Raw genomic sequence first — 26,102 nt, forward strand, 5'->3', positions numbered from 1 at the left:
GCTTTGGGGGATGGCTATATTGGGAAAGACCCAAAGTTGTGTATTTACGTTCTCGATGTCTCTTCAGATACACCCTGCATCGGTGGGTTCCTCTCGGACGTGGTAGTGCCGATTGAAAACGTGTTTGGCGAATGTGATAGTTTCGGTCTAGGCTACAATATCCACAAATGCGCAAGGATCGTCAGACTCGACTACCCAGAAGCCCTTCTAACACTGTACTCGTCGTCTGGAGAATGCCTCAAGTGCGACACTTACGGAGGAGGCAAACTTCGCCTACTTCGCCCAACTGAGGCCATGCTAAGTGCCCAAAATTATCCAACGACAATGTGCCTCATAAAAGGTTTCGTCTTCAGTAGAATCTCAGATTTCGGGTTCTCTCCTATTAGTTTAATTTATTTAAACCCTAACATGTCACCTACACCCGATAATAAGTCTGCAATGAAATCAGTCGCGTCATATTTCAACGCAAAGAGGAGATAAATAAAAGAAGAAGCGTTTGGTACCCTAAAAAAGGAAAGTGAACAACCAGACTATCGTAATCCAAAAATATCTCACATCTCATCATCTTACCAGCACGTGAACGCAAAGTAAGCCGAAGTAAGAGTACGCCGACGTAAAAGCAAGCCCAATGTTATCAAAGTTATCACACTAAATAATGTTAAGGTAATTTTACCTTAACAAAGTCAAGTTGAAACTTTGTTAAGGTATAATTAAGGTAGACGTCACCTTTTCTGTACCTTAATTGGAGTTCAGGTAAAAAAATTACCTGAATCATACAAAACTAAATTTTCCCTAATTTTCATTTTTGTTACATATCCAGGACAAAAGAAGCGCATTTAAAAAAACTGAAAGAGTGGTTAGATTTTCTCATGGGAAACGTTTTGATTTGTAAGCGTTTTTGGCTTAACTCGGCCAGAGATATGTAAAAAAAAATATTGATTTTGAGTAATCATGAAACAAAACGAGTTTAAAATGGATCTAGGACAGTTTTTGATATTTGTTTATTGGCTAATTGATATTTATTATTTAGGCAACAAAAATAGGTCCCCGAACACACCTTGGTGTATAGCGGAAATCCCATTTGATTGATTAGCAGCAGAAAAATTTTTTTAAAACTTCTTGTCCTCTTCTAGCAACCCTGCCCATTACTATTTTTTATAACTCAAATCCTTTTATAAGCATCAGCTCGACTTGGGTTTTATCAAAAAAGGGTTACCAGAAAAATCTCTAAGTCTCATTATATAAAACACTTATTTCACTTACATTGTTCGCTTTAAGTTTTGCTTTTAGTAAGAATCGAATTTAAAGAATTGAATTGAAAGCTCCGGCTTAATTTTGAGTCAGAAATGAGAACAGTGATATTGAGATTTCAAAAATCTAGTATTGAAAGTTTGTCCGCCTTTGGGGGGTTTGCGCCACATGTTACCGATAAGCGTTCAATTTCTGACCTGCTAAAGTGCACTGAACTTATAAAGAACGACCAACGAACTCTTAACCACCGAGCTTGAAAGGGAAACAAACTGAGCGAAATTACTAATCAGAATCTTGGGTTGTGCACCTCTCCCTTCACAGAGAGAGCACGTCCATGTGCAGTAATAAAATTTCGTAAAAAATAAGCTGCACACCAGTACCTGTAATTATAATAGGAATACGAAATTAGACTAACTGTACCAATTGAGGAGGATTGCTTAATATAGGAAGAATGATTAATTTGTTGAAATAGTCTGATCAAATCTATTCTGTTTTGGCCCCCCTCTAAGTAATCATATGTAACAAACCAACTGTGGTATCAGTCTATACAATACCTGTCTTGCAACGCGGACCTCATCCCGGGTAGCCCCGAGTGCAAACCAAGTGTCGTCTGATTTCAGGGAAGCACTTCTGCGATGGTGTAGCGGGGTTGGCGCCTCCTGTGCGAGGAGTAGGAATTTGGGTGAAGAACATTCACGACCCAAATCAGGTTGCATGTTAGTATCTTACAAGAATAAAAAAACATCTGAGGGAAACTGCACTATATTTATAAAAACAATTTATGAGACAGTTTCATTAATAATAGTTGCAATTGTCCCAAAAATTGTCCCGAAATTCATACAAAAAATTTGCCGGTTAAAAATATCTAGTAAAATGGTGTAAATTATTCGGTTTAGTGTTGTAAGAGAGTAAAAATGCTCAGCAATTGACCGCAATATTATATCAAAACACAATAGCAAAGATCACATTAAAACAAAAACAAAACAAAAAAGTAAATTAGTCGTAGAGGAATTAAAGAAAATGGGAATCCTTGCCACGCCATTGCTGTCAAAACTAGGGGAGGCAGATTTTTTGTCAGGATATGGCGAACTGCTGGAAACTTCTTCTCTCTGGTCTGAACGAAAATTTTGTTTCCGTGAGCCTGTGTGAATCTCCAGCCCTCATTGGAATTAGGACTAACTATGAGACATAAATTTACAAAAATATAAAAAACGGACATCGATGGAACAATTTAAGTTTGAATCGGAAGCAGTTTGTTCCAATTTTTAAAAGAAATGGGGTGAATACGGTTGAGAACGAAAACTCATCAAACACTCTGAGCATTTTTAAACAAAAATTTTACCGCTTCTGATGATTACAAAACGGAGGATCATTAGTTGAGGTAAAAAAAATCTTGGTCATAATTTGTCTTGACATTACATCCAAGTGATTACTCGAACCGGTTTCTTCGACTCGTTTTAAAACCTCAACTGACAAAAAGCGTTTTGATTCTAACCTTTTAAACATTCCTGAACTTAATTGAGCGCAGAGAAATGCGACAAATAGTCACAAAAAATTAAATCCGGGTTCTGATACATGAAGCTCTAATACGCATTACAAATCAACAATTCGGATTCGCCATACTGAAAACCTACTCCTTTCCTTAGTTTGTCAACAGTCAAAATATCTAAAACCTGTTGCTCAAAAAAGCACGTTCAAGCAAATTTAATTTTGCCGCACCAGTCTTTCTCTATAGGTTTCTCTATAAGAGTCGCGATTTCTTTTTGAGTAAGATATTACAAATATATCATCTGCGAATTGTAAAACATCATCGCATTTCATTTGTCCCGAGAAATCGTTAATAAATAGTATAAATATTGGAAGCCCGATTACTGTTCGTTGCGGGACTCCGTGGGCAATTGTGGTTTAGTCTGAGTAAATGATTCCGTTTATTAAGCGTTGTTTTCTGTTAGACAGATATGATCCACTTCCAAACCCCTTCTTTGCAAATTTTTTCAAGAAAATTTTCGTGAAAAATGAGTTGAAAGCTTTTGCTAAATCTAAAAAAAATAACAATAGCAATTTCATTTTGTTCTACCCTTTGGCCTATAGATTTCGTTAATGAAATGACAGTGTGATTCGACAATTTATTTTTAAGGAATCCGAAAGGATTTTAATTTATTATCTAAAACTATTCAACATGTTCCAACATTTGTTTGTGTAGAAACCATTCAAATGTTTTAGCAAGAGTTGTTGTCATTGAAATTGGCCTGTAGTTCACTGATTCACGTGGATCACCTTTTTTTTGTAAAATGTGGTTACATATTGTTTTTTCAAGTTATCTGGAAAAAAATTGTTTGAATTACAATCGTTAATTACAAATCGTAATGGTGTCCTGATAGACATTTTACTACATTTGAACGACCATTTTGGGAATCCAGGACCTTATGCTTTCTTCTGTGGTTGTTTGTCAATTAAATCATAAAACTCTTTTCTCGTTATTAATCTGAAGTAAAAAAAATCTGATACAAAATTTGGAAACTCAGTCCTTTTTTACTCCTTCGTATACACCTAATCTAGAAAAAAATATTTGAAGTGTTAGCAATTGTGTTTTATCTTTCAAAGTGATACTATTGTTCAGAATTATGCAAACGTTGTTATGTTTTACCTCTTGATTGGGTTTTGTGTTTAAAAAATTCTAGTGCTGTACTATATCCGGAAGAATCTCAAACAATTCCTTTGTACACACATTGCATGCTATTCTTAATTGTCGATTAGAGTTGTTCCTGTATGTGCTGTAAGCGGAAAGATCTGCCTTCTCCCTCCAAATATTAAAAAGTGGATGTTTTTGTTAAAAAATTGCAATAGCTCTTTAGATATCCACTTTTTGTTTGGCTGTCCAATTTTTAAAGGAGCTAAATTCTTCAACACAATTTTAAACAAATCTAAAAGTATTTGGAATTTGGAATTTGCGTCTTTTTGTGGATACATTGCTCTCCAATCTGTTGAGGCAATTCGTTTATTCAGTAGAGCTCTGGAAAAAATTTTGGTATCTCTGTAAAGGTTCTGCGCTATCTTTTTTTTTTCGTTATCAGAATCCAAAGGTGAAACAAACAATTGAGAAAAGTGATCATTTACAACCAAGTGTTCTAATGATATTGTAAGGAAAATTCGGTTTTTTTGGCTATGCAGTGAGTTATTAAGTTTCACGGTTTCCATTTGTCCAGGTTTGATGACTTTTGTTGACCACCATCTCTAGTCCATTATTCAAAACGAACTCTGTTAAAAACTGTTTTTTCGTTGTGCTGAAAGGAATTTTGATTGTAATCTCCAAACAAAACAATGTTTTCTGTCAATGAATATGCTGCTGAGATTTCTGATGTGAATTGATCCAAAAACAATTGTTCCAGGTATTTATTCGAACAATATGAAGCGTTTATCAGAAAAATTTTTCATTGGTTAAAATATTTCAACCAAAAACTATCCAAAAAAATTTGTATTAATTGATTTCAAATCGCTCCTGGTATTGTTTTTGACAGTAATTGGCATCATATTCCTACTCCATCACCCATTTCAAAGTTAATTTTGACCTACTTCGATAAAAAAAATAATGCATATTGCTTCAAAAATTCAATGATATATCCTGTTTATCGTTTATTCACGTTTCAAAACTATTAAGCACGTTTCGCTGTCTTGTTGCTCTAAGATTTCGTGTTTGTTATTGACGCTCAGCAAATTCAAATAGGAAAATTTAGAATACAAGCCAAATTTTGCAAATTTTTTTTCATAATTTTTGAATGTTTGATTTTCTTCGAGATTGGGCCCTGGATTTGGTTTGACATTGCCACATATTGAAAATAGATAGCATATAATTAGTAGTTGGTGTGAAAAATTTAAGGACCAAACCATTCACATTTGTTTCGAATTATGACCCTTTTTTAAAATCAAATTGCTATAAAAGCATTATGAGTGACGTTTTTACGAAATATTCTAACGTTTCTTTTTCACCAAAAAAAATTAAACCGAAAAGCGCAAAAAATACATTTTGGAAAACATTTTGGAAGTCACCCAAACAAAATTATATCCTATATGACCAGTGCTGTTCCAGTTACTCATAACGTTTCCATTTTTATTTCCTTTTTAATTTGTCTGACAGATAGATTGCACTCAACAGGCTGATACCCCGCACTAAAAATATAATTTCTGATGCTGAACAACCTTTTTTGAGTTCCGATTTGGTTTGCATGGATGCAATCCAATCGACTATATGCTTGATCCAAAGTATAGTCTAAAACGTTAATATCGCGTGTTTAGGAATTCGCCTCTTAGTCCATCTGCAATATCATTTAACTCACATTTAAACTTTTCATTTTCATGGTGGTTAGTTCCTCTTCCAAAAAAACAAATTTTTTACTTTTGGCAATTTGCAAATTGCTAGACTGTATGGTTTTAATTTCCGGATACATTTTGACAGAACTGCTCCTAACTGTTTTGCTGCCTCTTCAACTGGCAGACCCTTTTCACTTGAATCATGTCCAGTTTGAATTATAAGACATTTTGCTTTGGTTGATGGCGCATAACTGCTAACAATGTTGCTCAGGTCTTTGAATTGTAGATGACGGATACGAATGGATAGCTGCCTCCTTCTTATTGTGATTTCACATTTCACCGGACTAATTTGTATGTGCTACAAGAAACTATCCCAAAATTGCCTGTTAACAGTTGGAAATGCTACATTAATGTCTGGTGTTTTGTCTTTAATGAGGTTTGATATCAACTTGTAAATTTGACTCTTTAATTCAAATTTTGAACTTCAGACTGTGCTTTGCTGTAAAGTTCTCTTTGATGCTGTAATTCATTTTTCAAATTTTCTATTTCATGGTTATTTTCCTCCTTTCTGTTTGTGTGACTTTAACTACCTCCATTCTTTGAATTCTTAGTTGAATTACTTCGTTTACCAGTTTTTCTTTTGTCAATTTTGATAAACAATTAGTATCAGGCATACATCTGGATATCTTAAACTTAGGGTGATTTGGTTTTTAGTTATTCAAAAAACATAGCGTTATCATCTTTTGTTCCCCTCGCGTAAAAATTGAGTGTCTCATAGTTGCGAAAGTAGGAAAAGTAATGTGCTGAAACTGAATGTGCATATTGTTGAGAAAATGGACTGATCTCACCAAGAAGGGAACACCCAGCCAGTATGACAACAGAATAACCAGTAATATATCCAAAATGTTGTAGGGTATTGAAGGAAATGGAGTTCGGAAGGCTGTTAGATGTGTTCTGTTAAAAAAATCCATGCAACCGACTTTCAATTTTTGACCTTCTTTCTCTTTATTAACATTTTTAAAAAACTCGGATGCACTGAAAACCAGCAAAAGAAAGCTAGAACATGTTTGGTAAAAGTAACTGAAAACTAAGAGAATCGGTATTGTGCGATAAAGTAAAATAAAACCCTCTCCTTTCTTCTTCTCAGCTAATTTCAATATATCGAACCCTACTTCCAATGATTTTTTTACGGGTTGGCCATTAATAGTTTGACGATTTGCTTGTTTCCACCACCAATGGTGTGTAATGACTTGTTTTGAAAAAAAATGGACAAAAGCTCTCAAATGATTTTCAATCCATTTTCAATCGGCGTTCACTGCCGATTTTCTCACCAAACCTCCTTTCTTTATTTCATGAAAGAAATAAAATAAAGATTAACCAAAAGAAACGAACATAGCCGGCACATTGCCAGAAAGTAGCTGCAATAGCTTTAAAAGATCGGCATTCTGCAGTCTCGAAAAATAAAAGAAAGAAAGAACTACAAATGAGAAAAAGAAAATTTTATACCCACTTTTGTGATGTCTGTAACTGATTCGCACTTACGTAACGTAAATAAAGCCCTCAAATCATTTTCAATTGTAAAAAGCCTAAATCACATCAACGACTGCAAAACCAATTTGAGAGCGATGAAAATCACATCAAGAGTAAGGTATGTCATGTGTCAAAAAAAGGTTCCCGTGAAATATCAAGGCTCACAAGAACAAATGGTCCCGTAATCTCAAAAAATAAGTTTGCACGCAATTTATTTAATAAACTGCCTGCATGAATTGACGAAAGCTTACTTGCAGACAACAATAATGACGGCAAAATACAAAAATGGTAAATAAAAACAACACGCAAAACAGTAGGAAAATTCTAGAAACAAAATCGAAAAAAGTGAACGAAAAACGGAAAAATTCAGACCAATTGAAAGTAGCAAGCTACGCACACAAAAACGTGGTTTCAAAAATTCAAGAAATTTAAAAATTAATAACATCTAAATCACAATTCAAACCTTCAATGAGAGCAAAATTATGGCAACTCAAAGATCAAAAACGATTTATTAAGACCGGTTCAAAGTACTTAAACTCAAAAAGGAAAAACTCAAAAAGTATTTATGAAAGTTGCTAAAACCGTTGCAAAATTGTCTAATTTGTTGGACACTTAAGTTGTCATAAATTGTTTTTTTCTGAAAATTTAGAAAGTAACTAAATGACATGCTATCGGAAACTGATTTTAGGCAAAAATTTGATTTCCAAACTCCTGTGCATGAGAACTTGAGACGTGGTAGGCATATTATAAAATCACAAAGTTCCCTATTATTTTTTTAAGTTGACATGACTGGCATCTAATCTTATAATTCAAAAAAATTTCACAAATATTTGTGTACTATGTATGGGTAACAACATGCTAATGCCTAACTAACAAAAAAACTCAAGAAAACGGTAATAAAACATGGAAAAACTGCATGTTTTCAGCCCAAAAATTGATGAAGAAACATTTTTGCCTTTTTTTAGTCCTTTGCATTAGCTTGAGCAGACTAAAAAATTTAGACATTTGAAGCCAGATTAGGTCTTCAGTAGAAAGTAAAGGTTTCTCATGGCGTTGCCTGTTGGTATAATTTTGGAAGTGAAAGTCATCAAGAAATGTGAACTTATCTCACAAGGAGATAGAACAAAATAAAATCTAAACTCTTTGGGTTGTTAAAATCAAAAGAAATCCGGTGTAGGTTCAGTTCAACTGCTGCTATTAAAGCTATTAATAACCGTTGATTAATTAAAAATAAGAGATAAAAAGTAAACGCGCTCAGAAAAAAACCAGCCAATTTTCATGAAAACTAATTAAGTCTCAATTTCTTCCATTATACTGGAAGCAATTGCATATTGAGCATATCCGCCGTTTCTTCAGGATACTTAGACGTCAGTCTCCCAGTAATTATATCGTTGATTAAGGTTTCAGTGTGAAAAAAGTTTTAAAAATTAATTAAGGTCTGCCGTTGTTGAAGATAATTAATTGAGATTGACACCAACGATTTTTCATAAATTTTCTAAATTTCCTCACTTTCACAACCTTGAAAGCGTGCTATAAAAGGTAGGTTTTTAGTGGAAAAGCTCGTCGATCGAGATCGATGCTAATAATTTTTGTGGAAAGAGATTTTTCTCTACAACATTTTAGGGTACCTTTAGTTCGTTTTTTCTTGTTTCAAACTGTTTATAAAACGCGACTCCTTCTGTTTTTGAGGTGGAAGGTGGGTTTCACAATACCAGAGTCTTGATATCAATTTAATTAATACAACTGTTCAATAAGATGAAAAGAAAAGGCTGATAATAAATTGACTATATGAAGAGTGGAAAAGTCGATAACATGAGTTTGAACGTAAACTCTCTTCGGAGAAACATAAAATTTGAAATAAACAATTGACTTAACTTGTCAGGGGCTTTTTAAAGATACCTTTTTTGTATCGTTCTGCACAAGATCTGTCGGCCAAAATTGGCTTCGCAAAAGTGTTGGGCATGTATACATTTCCTAATCGCTTTCTTCGAGTGCGCTCAACAAACGTCTAAAAATTTTTAAAACTCACATAAATGAACGTTCTGATTATGAAAACTAACAATTGGAGTCCAATGTGCTCTCTCAAATAGTATGATTATAATTTGGGTTGATTTTAGTTTTGGCATTTTTAACCACCCCTCAACCTTTTTGTGTACAATCTAACAAATTACTTTTTTCATTTATCCATAGCTTTTAAATTTCCCCAAAAAAATCCATATTTTTGATTATTTGTTTCATGATCACCAAATGATAAGCACAAGGAATTTTTCCAAGCTATCGAAATCAAATTTAGACACTTAGTTTTCAATCTACAGCTATTATTTTTTCGAGAATACTTTTTCTGTTTAAGACTGCTTAAAGCTTATATAATGTTTGCTCGTGACCCAAGAAATATGGGAATAAAAGATATCTCAGGAAAGTATCAAATTACAGAAATAATATCTCCCGGGGCCTTAATGAAAAAGCACGATGGCAAGAAAACCAATTTAGAAAAGCTCAAGCAAAAATATTTTTCTTGAATTCATAGCCTTTGAGTATTTTCAACTTAATTCTAAAATGAGAACTTATATGCAAAAGTGTAAAATGAAAAGAGTTCAATTCAGTCTGAAACACAGAGGGGGAGTTGAGCTTTATGACCGCGAGAGAAGGTGTCCATTTAGTAATGCTGGCTCTATAGATTAATTTGTTGACCATAGAGTTGTCTGCCATGGGCAAGTGGATGCCAAATTCAGACATAACTTAATTCGCGACAGAATATTAACAGCATGTACAAAGGCTAATTCATCTCGTTATTTAAAACAAATTGTTTGTTGATGTTATTGCTGTTACAGATATTGTTCTTCCATCGTGGAAATCGAGTCGATTCAATCGATCCTACGGCTCAATGTTGAAAAATATGCTCAGCTTGATTTCTTTAAACACTGTTTAGATCCAATAAGTGACGTGGAGGACAACAACTGCCCTTTCTACTCGTTTGCAATGGGAAAGCTGTCTGGGAAAGAGACAGTTGGCTATTCATTTGGATATGGAGACAATGATGACGTCACTTCATGTATAGCTCACAGCGCTCACGTCACCTTCGACTATTTATCATTCGATGATAATTTACCTTCAGTAGAGGAAAGCGCATCATTTTTTACTTTTTCCCGAACAGAACATTAAAAGTTAAAATTGGACCTCAAATTTAACCCTAAAAATTATCGAACCTAAAAAATTTAAACTCCGTTTAGTTAGAGGTGCGCACCCAATATCAGAAAAAAAAACAAAAGTTAGTGAAAGTAAGTTAAGTGGTCCTCTTTTTAACATCAGATAATGTTCACAGGTGGAAATGGAGTGTCTTTACTGCATATTTCAACCCAGGATTCCTGTGCGCCAGGTTGCAATATATTTGGTCACGTGCATGTGAGAAGTGCTAAAGAACTATTTACAACTTGTTTTTAAAACACTGGCGTTAAGGTTTTAAAATACTGAAAATCTGCAGTCGACTTCCAAGTTGACTTCGGCATCTTCGAACTTCCAAGTTGCGTTTTTTTAAGCAAAATTACTCTGTAGAACTCAGGTCAATATTCAGGCTTAGGTGAAAATTCTTCTATCATAATCTTAATCATATGTGGTTCTCGATAAACTAAAGAAGTTCTCTTCAAGTATACTCATATAATATCTGCTGCTAGAAACGCTGGAACTACAGAACTACTTGATCTTGTGCAAGTTTAAAGTACGTAATCCAAGAAAAGTTCAGGTCTGAACTTTTGCCTGAACTCTGTTCAGGTGATTGCAGGTTCACGTGAACATCAAGTGCACAGATACTGAAAGGCACCTGAACTGCTGTTCAGGTATATTTTTTAACTGAACTGATTCAGGTGTAGTTACCTGAAAAGAGTTTACCCTCAATATAGAATCAATCATATTTCTGCTGTTGTTAAAACCTTGTTACAATCTAAATTTTTAGCTTCCAATAGAGCATCTGCGATCACGAGACAAGACGTGACAATGCATTTAAAGTGGAAATCAGGCCTTTTTCTGTTTTGTTAGGAAAACCGTTTAGTTCGTTATAACTTAGAAGCCGTCATCCACTATATTGCTTTTTTCTGGGCTGAAAATGGAATCAAATAATTGACTTTGAAGAGCGAAGAGCAAACTAGAAGCATAACTGTCTGGAGCACTTTCCAAATAACGATTCAGATCTTTAGACCGCCAACAATAATGCTTTTAAAGTGGATTAATGCCATTCTACGAAAAGATTGTGTTATTGATACTAGTGTATATATATATATATATATATATATATATATATATATATATATATATATATATATATAATAGTCCCAGGATCAGCAAAGAGCATCACAATTTTCTACTATTGGATTTTTGTTTCAAGTTTTCTCAAATCAGTGTATTTGTTATTCAAACCTATGAACCAAACTTTAGGGTTTTTTTATAGAAAAAAATATTTGTTTGGCAGACGAATGACACACGCCGTATGGCCTTTTTGTGAATGTTCGCCAGTGCTTTAGAAGGAACCGTGATTTCAGGAAAAACTTCAGGCAACTTTAGATGTAGTTCAGGTTGGAAAAATTTGCGTTAAGGATTCAGTTAAAATTCAACTGTTATTTCAGGTAAAATTACTTGAATATTATTTAGAGTGTATTTAATCAATTTAGCCATCAGCGAATTGTAGTTTTGAACGACTCACAAGTAGGAAATACTTTTAACCAGACTTGTATGCAGAGAACAAAAGAGTCCCGGGACTTAATCATTGGTATTCACATCAAGAGACACTCATCGGTAAAAATTTCCCACCTGTTGTCAAAATGCCCAATTCTAGAATTTTAGAAGTTATTAACTGAAATCAAACGAAGTTTGTAGCAAGTATATTACACCTGTTGGTCTTTTTTACCTTATGCGATTTTTCGAACTATTGACTTGTCGTCTGGTATTTTTCACCGGTGAGTTCTTTTTTCACCTGACCCTCTTGACTTTTTTTCTTCAAAAAAGTTATAAAGAGTTCAACTCCGGAGGTTAATAAATCGATTAGAGCTTTACTGCTCCCCAAGTGTACAAATCAACAAAGCCTCTAAGGAGACAAGAACTCAAGATGTGAGGGCAATTTCATTGGGGGTTTTCATGCGCGACCCTCTTGAGAGCGGCTGATGATAAAGCTGCTGTGAATTTGTGTCGAGTGCTCCAGAAACATCATCACGTGGTTTTGAGTTCAATGAAAGGAAACTTTCATTTCATTGATCTTTCCAAACTGCCTTTGATTTTGTCGAAAGCGTATTATCTTGTGCATGGGATTACCTGATCGTTGTCACAATAGTTCAAGAACCAAACTGATTTTCAGGAACTAAGACTAATGTCTCCACATCAGCTTCGATCTTTTTTTACTGAGACCGATTGATCTCTATCACTTGAAAGCATCTGAACTGGATTTTATCGTTGATAAATCTCTCAGGGAAAAGTTGTCATCGTTTTTCATCAAATATTGTATTTTAGCTGATGCAATGTTTGCTTTATCACAAAATTTATGAGGTAATTGCTAAAATACAGTAGTAAAAACTTCGTTGTAAGAGGTAATCCTAGTAAAATACAGTAGTAAGAATACAGTTGTACAATTCAGCGGTAAAAATCAATAATAAACGTACAGTAGCAAATTTCGATCAAAATTCTGCGGGATATTGAGGAAAGTAAATTTAATTTAGAAGCAGCTTTTGTACTCCGAACAGTAGGCGATATTCATTAACATGACTCAAACACTGAGAACCAAGTGTTTTCATTTAACAAGGAATATCAAATTCACATGTTTCGATAGGAAAATTAAAGCTCTCAAAAAGATTCAACAGAAAACTTGAGGAAAATGACGTTTTTAATTTTTTTCCGAGTAACACTGTTTCAAGAACAATTATCCTCAGCAGTTTTAAGGAAAAAAAGTTATCAGATTTATCCGAATAGAACAGTGTATGTTTCATTTGGTCATTTTGCCAGGTAGAGAGGCACGGAATTATGGGTTATCTAAATTGAATTAATCTTTAATCAGAAGTCTACTGTACTAATTCCTCCAAAAAAAAACGTTAACAAATATTTGGTGTTTGCAGTAAGCTTATGCAAACTATGTTGGAAGAGCACGATCTATCGTCTTTAGAGTTCCAGTTGTATAGACCGGTTGGTCTTTCTTTTTTTATGCATTTTTTCCAATATTGACATTTCTTCTGGTAGTTTTTTCATCTGTGAGTTTTTTTCCATCTGAGCCTTTTGAATTTTTGTCTTCAAAAAACTTATAAACAGCCCACACCAGGAGCGTATTGAATTCATTAGATTTTTACAGGTCTCCAATTGTAGAAATCAGCAAAGATTCTGAGAAGACATGAATTCAAGTTATGAGGGTCAACTCCATAGGCGGTTTTCATGCGCGACCCCCTTGAGAGCGGCTCTTAAAACTGCTGTCATTTTTTATCGAGTGCTCCAGAAATATCGTCGAGTGCTTTTGAGTTTAATGAATAAAAACGTTCAATTCATAGAACTTAGCAAGCTGCCTTTAACTCAATCAGTTTTTGCCTTTGATTTTGCCGAAGTCTTATTATCTTGTTCACGGGATTACCTGATAGCTGTCACAAGTGTTCAAGAACTAAACTGATTTTCAGGAAACAGCACTAATGTTTCCACATCAACTTGGATCTTTATTTACCGAGACCGATTGATCTCTATCACTTGAAAGCATCTGAACTGGATTTTAACGTTGATAAATCCCTCAGAGAAAAGTTCTCGCCGTTTTTCATTAAGTATTTTAATTTAGCTTAGACAAAGTTTAGTTTATCTCACAATTTATGCAATAACTGCTCGAATACAGTAGTAAAAACATCGTCGCAAGAGATAACTGTAGTAAGACGCATTCGTAAACGTAAAATTGTATAATTCAGCAGTAACATTCAATATTAGAATTACAGTAGCGAACTTCGCTCTAAATTCTGCAATATCTTGAGAAAACTAAATTAAATTTAATTTGGAATCAGCGTTTGAACGCCGAAAAATAGGCAATATTCAATAATAAAAATCAACCACTGAGAACCAGGAGTTGTCATTTCACAATGAAAACAAAATATAAATATTTCGATAGGGAAATTGGAGTTCTCAAAAAGATTGACCAGAAAGCTAGAGGAAACTGAAAAAACTTTTAAGTTTGTTTTCCCTGAAGTAATATAGTTTCGACTGTTTCAAGAATAATCATCCTCAGCTGTTTCAAGGAAATGAAGTTCTGGCCATTTTGGTTTTTTCACAGGTAGATAGGAACGGAATTATGGGTTTTCTGGAATTGAATTAATGTTTAATATGAAGTCTACTGTACTAACTCCTCCAAAAATAGAAATATTAGCGAATTCTGGTCTTTGCAGTAAGATTTTGCAAACTTTGTCGGAAAGAAGTAATCTAACGTTTATACACCTGTTACAATCCTATACACCTGTTGGTCTTTCCTACTTTATGCGATTTTTCGTACTGCTGACATTTTGTCTTGTAATTTTTGTATCTGTGACTTCTTTTTCGTCCCTTTTGACTTTTCGTCTCCAAAAACGTTAAAAAGAGCTCAACTCTTGAGTGTATTAAATCTATTATAGGTTTACTGCTCTCGTATACAAATCAGCAAAGCTTCCGAGAAGTTCGTTGCCGATGTTCTTGCGCTACCCCTTGAGAAACATCGTCAAGTGCTTTGGAGTTTGATGAATAAAAACATTCATTTCATTGAACTTTTCAAACTGCCTTTGACTCAATCACTTTTTGCCTTTGATTTTGTCGAAGTCTTATTATCTTGTTAACGGAATTACCTGATTGCTGCCACAAGTGTTCAAGAACCAAACTGTTTTTCAGGAACCAGGACTAATGTTTCCACATCAGCGTCGATCTTTTTTTTTACTGAGACCGATTGATTTCTATCACTTGAAAGCATTTGAACTGGTTTTATCGTTGATAAATCTCTCAGGGAAAAGTTGTCGCCGTTTTTCATCAAATATTGTATTTTATCTCATGCAATGTTTGCTTTATCACACAATTTATGAGATGATTGCTCAAATACAGTAGTAAAAACTTCGTTGTAAGAGATAATCGTAGTAAAATACAATATCAAACGTACAGTTGTACAATTCAGCATTAAAACTCAATAATAAACGTACAGTAGCAAATTTCGATCAAAATTCGGGGGATATAGAGGAATTTAAATTTAATTTAGAAGCAGCTTTTGTACTCCGGACAGTAGGCGATATTCATTAACATTACTCAAACACTGCGAACCAAATATTGTCATTTCACAAGGAATATACAATATACATATTACGATAGGAAAATTGGAGCTCTCAAAAAGCTTGACCAGAAAGCTTGAGGAAACTGAAAAAGTTTTTAAGTTTTGTTCTCTCGAGAGTAACACAGTTTCGACTGTTTCAAGTGCACTTATCCTATGTTTCATTTTTCTTATCCTAATAGTGTATGTTTCATTTGGTCATTTTGCCAGGTAGATAGGCACGGAATTATGGGTTTTCTGAAATTGAATTAATGTTTAATATGAAATCTTCTGTATTAACTCCTCCAAAATAAAAAATGTGTACGAAATTTTGGTCTTTGCAATAAGTTTATGCAAACTATGTCGGAAAGGCACAATCTGACGTCTTTATAGTTCCACTCGTATAGACTCTAAACTTCAATCATTACAGTTTAGATGCCATACGGTATTTGTAGGAGCTTGAAGAACAAATTTGCACCCATTTAAGTGCATTTCATTTGCCTATGTTCAAACATGTGTACTTAATTACCGCATAAGAATATTACACTTTAAAACGCTTTCATCGGATTCGCCGCTCAGTTAAGAATTTTGTTACTTTGACGGCATCTGTATTGTGATGATATAAAAAATTTTTACTTGATCAATTTTATCATCTATATTTTTTGATTGCTAGGTAAACTTAAAACCCTCCTCGAGGCCCCCATACGTTTACCAAGTTTACACTGCTAAGCACTAGGAATGTAAAAGCAATCCATTCCGAATTTAGTTAGAAACTCTTCGATTTTTCCCAGTTTCATGCGCTTTCCTTCTCTTCCATGCTTTCATATGCCTGTACGGTAAGTAACTTCTCAATAGAAATTTAGTCAGTTTAGTGATTAATAAAGCAGTAGCACAATCTTGAAGAATTGCACAAAACGAAAACCATAACGAAACCCAAAATGTGGTAAGCATTTGCAAATATTCAGCAGGCAGGTTTTGATAAACAGAATTTCTGAAGCATTAGACGAGGCATAAAAACTTAAATTATAACCAGTTATGAAAAAATTTATAGCTAAGATTTTATTAACAAATAACATTATATGCATGATTTTGTTTTATTGTTTGTTTAAAGGTTTAAAGTGTAATTTAAAGTCGGGTATATTTTTTAGATATGTAAATTGGTTTCATTTTCTTTTTGTATGCTAATATTTCTGTCTTTTTAGAGGAGCCACTGTTCCTGTAAACATCAGTTGCAACTACAGCTATCGAAAGTGAAAATTATGTCTGTAGTACTCAAAAAGGAAGACAAATGACATCGAAAATGTTGCGAAACAAAATGTCAGAAACTGTTGTCAGATTGAATGGGGTTTTCCATTATGCCCCTTCCCCATCTTAGTTTTCATATAACGTATAGCCCTCCCCCATTATCGTAAGCTTACCAGAATGGGGACTATACTTTCCTGGGGGCTATAATAACTTTTGTCCATTCAGTTAAACCTAAACTGGCATGGAAAACTTTCTGTTTTCAACAATTGCTCTGATATCATAACATGAATTTAGAAAATTTCTCTGTGGTTTCTAAAATTACCCCCAATGAACCTTCAATTAGAGTGAAACATCTTCTGTTGACTTCCAATTAAAGTAAGTAAAACTCAATTGTTAGCTGATGCCCTCCCTTAACGTGTGCCCAAGACGTTATTCACGTGATTAAAAACTTACTTTCAAAATGACGTCATGGTCACATCTCAGTCGCAAATTTTAAGATTGAATCATCAATTAAAAAAGAAAACTCAAGATGAACGCGTCTGGAAAGCTGAATTCGTACCTCATTTTGATCCTGATTTTAAACATAGCCGGCAGATTGCCGGAAAATAGCCGCGATAGACGCTTGTGGCCTTCCATGAATTGAAACAACTAAAGAAATAAGATAGAGAGACTGACCACCAAACCTTTAATAGACCACTAGATTTTTTGGTTTGATTCGGATTTTCATTTTTATGAGACACATACGCTCTATAAAGAAAAAACCCGAATCTTTTCCGTTTGTGCCCCCAGCTTAGTGGGCGCATATTATTTGCACCCCCAGACGCACGTGCCATATTTTTGCATAATAATTTACTACGTAATGGCATGGCACGTGCTCTGTAACTGGGGGGGGGGCACATAACGTACTGGCGGGGGGGAGTGAGACAAACGGAACAGATCCAAAATCCTAAAAAATGGAGCTTTTCAAAAATAATATTTGAAATCAAAAACTCAAGACTCTAATACTCAAGAATTAGGGCATATATGCTTGGCGCTACTTAGATGCACACTATTGACCTTTAGCAAGTAAATGTTCATAAAATTTAAAGTTCATTAAGCGAGTTCAGAAGTCAATTTTTGAGTGAGGGCAAGTCAAGCAATCAACCTAAAAGCAGAACAAATGACGTCTCGCACACAGATTTTAACTGCAGAGCAGTAGAAGTCACAAATTGAGAAAGTCAATGGTAAGCAGAACCATCGATGGAGACAAATTATTAAAAAAAACACGATGCCCCAATAATAGCCGCTATCGCTTCGAGGCTATTAAACAAGCCGAATAATGTCAGGAATATTGTTCTCGAAGGACAAGAGGGTCACTTTATTTCAGAGGGATCGTAAATGAGACAAAATTTAATGAGTGCAAAAAATATCCGACCAAAGAGGGGATCAGAACCAAAACTCGTGATAGACCAAAGCCCCAGCCAATCGGCCTTGTGATAGCTTATCTTACAATCGGTTTCTGAATAAGACCAATATAAATCACCCTAAAATCAAGAAGTAAGCATGAAAAACTTACTCAAGAAGTGAAAGCGACAGGTTGTTCTAAAACCAAGCGGTCCAGCAAATATTTTGCATAAAATTGGTCATACACTTTAAAAGCACTTCAAAAAAAACTAACTACAATTTTTTATTTCAGTTGGCATTAGCAATAGATATAATTCAGGAGAGAGCCATTTAACAACATCAAAGAAAATCTACCAGCATCAGTTTGAGGTCCATTGAAAAAAGTACAAGCAACAGCATAGAATGAAAAACGTTCAACATAACCGACTAACGTCGGAAGAATTGCTCTTGAATAACTAGTGGGAGCTAAAATGCATTGCAGCCTGCTTCAGTTAGAAGGAGGCTAAAATCCACAAGAGGGGCTTCAAATGACGTCATTGGAGGTTATTATAAACCGCAACAACCACTAATAAAACTAAGTAAAAAACGGCTCCGGCACACTTATTCATTTGACTTTCAGTAGTGAACTGTCGCCACTTGAGTTCAGCTGCCTACCCCTAAATGAGAGCAAAAAAAGAATCACGCCAAACGAAAAAGTCAAGGGCGTAAAAGTCACTCGAAAAGTCGAAACGGTCAAGCGAAAAATTTGCAAAAAAAACCAACATGTTTACAATAATTGCTCCAAATTTCTTTCAAGAGCAATGAAAAACTGCAAAATTTTGGTCTCAAAAACTTTTCATTAAATGTGTGACCACATGTTAAAAAGACAAAGCACCAATACAATGGAAATTATTTGGATTGTAAAAAAAAGGACAGCACCTAAATAATAACCATGGAGTATAAAAGCTTATCTCCGAAACATTCCCCACGAACTCATATTACTTTCATCTTAATTTTTGGATAACATACAATGAATGAAATTAATACAAAAGGACAAAAGCATTACCAACTAAGGTCTGACAGGGGGAAGCTTATCTCTTCGCGGCTAATAAAAAGAAAAAGATTACTTTTTTAACTTGTGTCTGCTCGCATTTTGGTCCTTTTCGCCACTTTGACGTGGCTTAGATCTCAACTCAGGACTCGAGATCATGTCAACTTCATAAGTTACCACAACGCTTAGATCTGCCAGAAAAGGCTCTGCTCAGCTATCACTATCGCAACTATTCAAAAAAGTTGATAACTAAGATAACAATTTCAATAAATAATCTAAGAGTCGGATTAATTAATAAGATTGTCAAACAAGGTTGCAAAAAATTTTCAACAAACTAGGCACAACAAAATTCGATAATAAAATAACGGAAAGATTTGGGTCAAGTTCGGCTGGGCATTTTTTTCCTTTCAAAAATTGAATTTGATGTTCGTGTTTTGAAAAGCAAGCGATAATAACTAGGAACATAATATCAAACAAACTTTTACTAGGTCAACCTTATTTTTCTGAAGTGCAAGAAGTCAATTAACAGAAAACTTGATGAAGATGTTTAGCAGATTAGATGCAGATAAAAAAAACATTTATAATAAGATTCGTGGTAGTGCTAAATGCAAAACAAAACACGAGAACTTTAGTGCTATCTGACTTATGTGATGCAATTCTACTCTGCATTGTTGAATTGTTGTAGTAAAACTTGCACAAAGCCTACACAATCACAACAAAAAGCAAAAAAAAAACGTAGCATAATCACTTTTTCCATCTCTGCGAGGATACATTGAAGCCGAACAATTGAAACACAACAGCAGACAGATAGCCGCAAATAACAGCAAGCTCAGCTGGGTGCCGCAACTAAATTCTGCTAAGTGATATTTCTAAAGCAGTAAGAGCTGGAACTGAGGTTATTTCTTTACTTCAGCAAAAAACCGTTTTTCACTATATTAGATAGTGATGACTGTAACTAAGTACTTGTTGCCAATGCAAAATCTGAGTTTAAACGCTAACTTTTACATAAAAGTCTTGCAAGCCGAGCAGCTAATAGTTCACACCTTAAAGTTTTTCTACTTTCTTCCCTTCGTTGATTGTTACTGTTTTAGATTTTTTTGTCCCCTGAGGCCTCAACTTTGCATTTTTTCGTTCTTAATAATAGTTTTTAATCTTTGTTGCACGGCAATGTTCCATTTAGCTGCTAGAGCGCTGATGACTTATTGGTATGGCAAATATTGCTCAAAAGTTGGTAACTAAAAGCTATTTAATTATTGCAGAAGCAGTCGTGTCAAAAAGACACTATTAAATTGATGCAAAAAACGATAAAGGAGAGTGAGAGGCAACCAAAGATCTCAATTTCACAATTTGAAAAATACTTCTGATACTATTGTGCTTTCTGATACGATGGTACTGTGTATTGCCTTGGTATATGTCGATATAGTGAATCAAGTTTGCCTACTGGAACGAAGGGTAACCAATAACTATTTAAAAAACCAAAAAAAAATTAAAAAAAAAAACTCTTTCCAGCCCTTTGAGATTACAATCTACTGGCTGGCAATTGAAGCTCAGCAGCAGAAAAAATTCTGCTAGTAGCAACAAAGTCAGCAGAACGTGGTGCATAATTAATAAGTTATATTGCTCAAGCAGTAAAAGCAACCGCTTTGTATATTTCCTTAATTCGGAAGTTCATAAAACTGTGCACTACAATAGATGCTCATGACAGCAACTAAGTACTTGCCCTCCAATGCAAGATCTCATTATCTACGATATTCTTAATTGGTCAGTTTTCTAAAAAATCATTTGAAACAATAATTCGGCACGAGTTTTGAATAAAAAAGCAGGTTAACAGATCATAATTAGTCGAGACGAAAATACAGTTAACATATCCATCTTACGCCTGACAATCACTCTATAACGACTGACATGGAACTATCGTTATTCAAAGCCGGTTGAAGCTTTGAGAGGATAACGTTCCTGGGACAACTTTGCGAGAGCGGGAAATTGTGAGAAGTAGGTATCCATCAAAAGCTTCTCAAATTTTTATTAATTAAAAGTTCATAGCAATTAAAATGGAGAAAAAATGCCACTTCGACAGAAAACAACTTTTTACCAGCTTTAAATTTTCAACTGCGGGGGGAGGTTAAATGTTGATTTCATTTTCATTCACAAATATAGACCTATTTTGAGCTTGAATTCAATTGAAGCATCTCTGGCGATTTTGAAAACTTTTGGTAACAAAACTAAATTGCTGAAAAATGTACCAATTGTATTACATTAAGTTTTCATGAGAACTTATGTCTAAAATTATTCCTTTAAAAAACGCAGCCAAAAAATACAGAATACAGCCGCGAACCCGTGCTTGAGAGATTAGACGGCAAAAAAGATTTTAATTGAAGCAATTGTCAAAGCCAGTTGCAAAACTCTTCAAAATTTATCAGTTTATGTTTATCTGCGGACGCCTTACTTTTAGTTGCATTGGCCATCGACTGTTCAATTTGCAAGAAAAGCTCAGACCTAAACCTCAAAGTGCATAACTTTGTAGAGTGAGTTAAGTCGCGTTAAAACAAGTTAAAATATGACAAAAGTACTGTCACGCATTTTTCTGACCACACTCGAAGTTCTTAAATCTAAGTGAAATTTCAGAGGCGTCACCCATTAATGTGGGAGGAATCGCTCTCGAGCAAGAATCATCGATGGAGACAAATTATTAAAAAAACACAATGCCCCAATAATAGCCGCTATCGCTTCGAGGCTATTAAACAAGCCGACTAATGTCGGGAATATTGTTCTCGAAGGACAAGCGGGTCACTTTAAATCAGAGGGGCAGTAAGTGAGACAAAATTTTATGAGGGCAAAAAATATCCGACCAACGAGGAGATCAGAACCAAAACTCCGGCGTCATAGACCAAAGCCCCAGCCCATCGGCCTTGTGATAGCTTATCTTACAATCGGTTTCTGAACAAGACCAATATAAATCACTCTAAAATCAAGAAGTAAGCATGAAAAACTTACTCAAGAAGTGAAAGCGACAGGTTGTTCTAAAACCAAGCGGTCCAGCAAACATTTTGCATAAAATTGGTCATAAACTTTAAAAGCACCTCAAAAAAAACTAACTACAATTTTTTATTTCAGTTGGCATTAGCAATAGATATATTTCAGGAGAGAGCCATCTAACATCATCAAAGAAAATCTACCAGCATCATTTTGAGGTCAATTGAAAAAAGTACAAGCAACAGCATAGAATGAAAAACGTTCAACATAACCGATTAACGTCGGAAGAATTGCTCTCGAATTACTAGTGGGAGTTCAAATGTATTGCAGCCTGCTTCAGTTAGAAGGGGGCTAAAATCCACAAGAGGGGCTTCAAATGACGTCATTGGAGGTTATTATAAACCGCAACAACCACTAATAAAACTAAGTAAAAAAACGGCTCCGGCACACTTATTCATTTGACTTTCAGTAGTGAACTGTCGCTACTTGAGTTCAGCTGCCTACACCTAAATGAGAGCAAAACAAGAATCACGCCAAACAAAAAAGTCAAGGGCGTAAAAGTCACTCGAAAAGTCAAAACGGTCAAGCGAAAATTTTGCAAAAAAAACCACCATGTTTACAATAATTGCTCCCAACTTCTTTCAAGAGCAATGAAAAACTGCACAATTTTGGTCTCAGAGTCTTTTCATTAAATGTGTGACCACATGTTAAAAAGACAAAGCACCAATACAATGCAAATTATTTGGATTGTAAAAAAAGGACAACACCTAAATAATAACCATCGAGTATAAAAGCTTATCTCCGAAACATTCCCCACGAACTCATATTACTTTCATCTTTATTTTCGGACAACATACAATGAATGAAATTAATACAAAAGGACAAAAGCATTACCAACTAAGGTCTGACAGGGGGAAGCTTATCTCTTCGCGGCTAATAAAAAGAAAAAGATTACTTTTTTAACTTGTGTTTGCTCGCATTTTCGTCCCTTTCGCCACTTTGACGTGGCTTAGATTTCAACTCAGGACTCGACATCATGTCAACTTCATAAGTTACCACAACGCTTAGATCTGCCAGAAACAGCTCTGCTCAGCTATCACCATCGCAACTATTCAAAAAAGTTGATAACTAAGATAACCATTTCAATAAATAATCTAAGAGTCGGATTAATTAATAAGATTGTCAAACAAGGTTGCAAAAAATTTTCAACAAACTAGGCACAACAAAATTCGATAATAAACTAACGGAAAAATTTGGGTCAAGTTCGGCTGGGCATTTTTTTCCTTTCAAAAATTGAATTTGATGTTCGTGTTTTGAAAAGCAAGCGATAATAACTAGGAACATAATATCAAACAAACTTATACAAGGTCAACCTTATTTTTCTAAAGTGCAAGAAGTCAATTAACAGAAAATTTGATGAAGATGTTTAGCAGATTAGATGCAGATTTTAAAAAAAAACATTTATAATAAGATTCGTGGTAGTGCTAAATGCAAAACAAAACACGAGAACTTTTGTGCTATCTGACTTATGTGATGCAATTCTACTCTGCATTGTTGAATTGTTGTAGTAAACTTGCACAAAGCCTACACAATCACAACAAAAAGCAAAAAAAAACGTAGCATAATCACTTTTTCCATCTCTGCGAGGATACATTGAAGCCCAGCAATTGAAACACAACAGCAGACAGATAGCCGCAAATAACAGCAAGCTCAGCTAGGTGCCGCAACTAAATTCTGCTAAGTGATATTGCTAAAGCAGTAAGAGCTAGAACTGAGGTTATTTCTTTACTTCATCAAAAAACCGTTTTCACTATATTAGATAGTGATGACTGTAACTAAGTACTTGTTGCCAATGCAAAATCTGAGTTTAAACGCTAACTTTTACATAAAAGTCTTGCGTGCCGTGAAGCTAATAGTTCAAATTGATGCAAAAAACGATAAAGGAGAGTGAGAGGCAACCAAAGATCTCAATTTCACAAATTGAAAAATACTTCTGATACTATTGTGCTTTCTGATACGATGGTACTGTGTATTGCCTTTGTATATGTCGATATAGTGAATCAAGTTTGCCTACTGGAACGAAGGGTAACCAATAACTAATTAAAAAACCAAAAAAAAATTAAAAAAAAAACTCTTTCCAGCCCTGCGAGATTACAATCTACTGGCTGGAAATTCAAGCTCAGCAGCAGAAAAAATTCTGCTAGTAGCAACAAGGTCAGCAGAACGTGGTGCATAATTAATAAGTTATATTGCTCAAGCAGTAAAAGCAACCGCTTTGTATATTTCCTTAATTCGGAAGTTTATAAAACTGTGCACTACAATAGATGCTCATGACAGCAACTAAGTACTTGTTTCCAATGCCAGATCTCATTATCTACGCTATTCTTACTTGGTCAATTTTCTAAAAAAATCATTTGAAACAATAATTTGGCACGAGTTTGAATAAAAAAGCAGGTTAACAGATCACAATTAGTTGAGACGAAAATACAGTTAACATATACATCTTACGCCTGAAAATCACTCTATAACGACTGACATGGAACTATCGTTCTTCAAAATCGGTTGAAACTTTGAGAGGATAACGTCCCTGGGACAAATTTGCGAGAGCGGGAAATTGAGAGAAGTAGGCAATCCATCAAAAGCTTCTCAAATTTTTATTAATTAAAAGTTCATAGCAATTAAAATGGAGAAAAAATGCCACTTCGACAAAAAAAAAACAACTTTTTACGAGCTTTAAATTTTCAACTGCGGGGGAGGGAACATGTTGATTTCATTTTCATTCACAAATATAGACCTATTTTGAGCTTGAATTCAATTGGAGCATCTCTGGCGATTTTGAAAACTTTTGGCAACAAAACTAAATTGCTGAAAAATGTAACAACTGTATTACATTAAGTTTTCATGAGAAGTTATGTCTAAAATATATTCCTTTAAAAAAACGCAGCGGAAAAAATACAGAATACAGCCGCGAATCCGTGCTTGAGAAATTAGACGGCAAAAAAGATTTGAATTGAAGCAATTGTCCAAGCCAGTTGCAAAACTCTTACGCCTGAAAATCACTCTATAACGACTGACATGGAACTATCGTTCTTCAAAGCCGGTTGAAACTTTGAGAGGATAACGTCCCTGGGACAAATTTGCGAGAGCGGGAAATTGAGAGAAGTAGGCAATCCATCAAAAGCTTCTCAAATTTTTATTAATTAAAAGTTCATAGCAATTAAAATGGAGAAAAAATGCCACTTCGACAAAAAAAAACAACTTTTTACGAGCTTTAAATTTTCAACTGCGGGGGAGGGAACATGTTGATTTCATTTTCATTCACAAATATAGACCTATTTTGAGCTTGAATTCAATTGGAGCATCTCTGGCGATTTTGAAAACTTTTGGCAACAAACCTAAATTGCTGAAAAATGTAACAACTGTATAACATTAAGTTTTCATGAGAAGTTATGTCTAAAATATATTCCTTTAAAAAAACGCAGCGGAAAAAATACAGAATACAGCCGCGAATCCGTGCTTGAGAAATTAGACGGCAAAAAAGATTTGAATTGAAGCAATTGTCCAAGCCAGTTGCAAAACTCTTAAAAATTTATCAGTTTCTGTTTATCCGCGGACGCCTTACTTTTAGTGGCATTGGCCATCGACTGTTCAATTTGCAAGAAAAGCTCAGAACTAAACCTCAAAGTGCATAACTTTGTAGAGTGAGTTAAGTCGCGTTAAGTCAAGTTAAAATATGACAAAAGTACTGACACGCATTTTTCTGACCACACTCGAAGTTCTTAAATCTAAGTGAATTTTCAGAGACGTCCCCCATTAATGTGGGAAGAATCTCTCTCGAGCAACTAGACGTGAGCCGCAACCTCCACGTTGTGCCCGTGGGTAACAGTTGGCTCAGTTCGCAGTCGATGGCTAGGCGGATATTCTGAGGTGTGCGCACTGAGCAAGCTAAGTCGGACTCGAAACAATTTTTGCTTGGAATTAGTTGAAAGTCCGATACTCATCAGTGCAGGCAAGAGCCTGAGATGAAAGAGTTGAGGCATATAAAGAGAAAGATGGTCTTAATAACTCGATACTCGACAAAGTCATGAAAGTGAAATTGAGACCAGTAGATGAAGTTTG

The 26,102-nt window shown here is 34.8% G+C and overlaps 1 protein-coding gene across 1 annotated transcript in view; it reads left to right on the plus strand.

The window, feature by feature from the left end:
- The window catches only part of LOC142340421 (uncharacterized), a 148,468-nt gene extending 131,467 nt beyond the window's left edge, over positions 1-17,001 (plus strand). Inside the window, exons 16-20 of the mRNA XM_075390997.1 lie at positions 68-340; positions 1,872-1,967; positions 10,019-10,209; positions 16,170-16,188; positions 16,555-17,001. Of these exons, the coding sequence (XP_075247112.1) occupies positions 68-340; positions 1,872-1,967; positions 10,019-10,209; positions 16,170-16,188; positions 16,555-16,574 (599 nt within the window). The 3' untranslated portion in view covers positions 16,575-17,001. The remainder of the gene's footprint in view (positions 1-67; positions 341-1,871; positions 1,968-10,018; positions 10,210-16,169; positions 16,189-16,554) is intronic.
- The last annotated feature ends 9,101 nt before the right edge of the window (positions 17,002-26,102 follow it).

This window comes from Convolutriloba macropyga, chromosome 5 (genome assembly GCF_964194025.1).
Source record: "Convolutriloba macropyga chromosome 5, txConMacr16.3, whole genome shotgun sequence".
Lineage (NCBI taxonomy): Eukaryota > Metazoa > Xenacoelomorpha > Acoela > Convolutidae > Convolutriloba > Convolutriloba macropyga.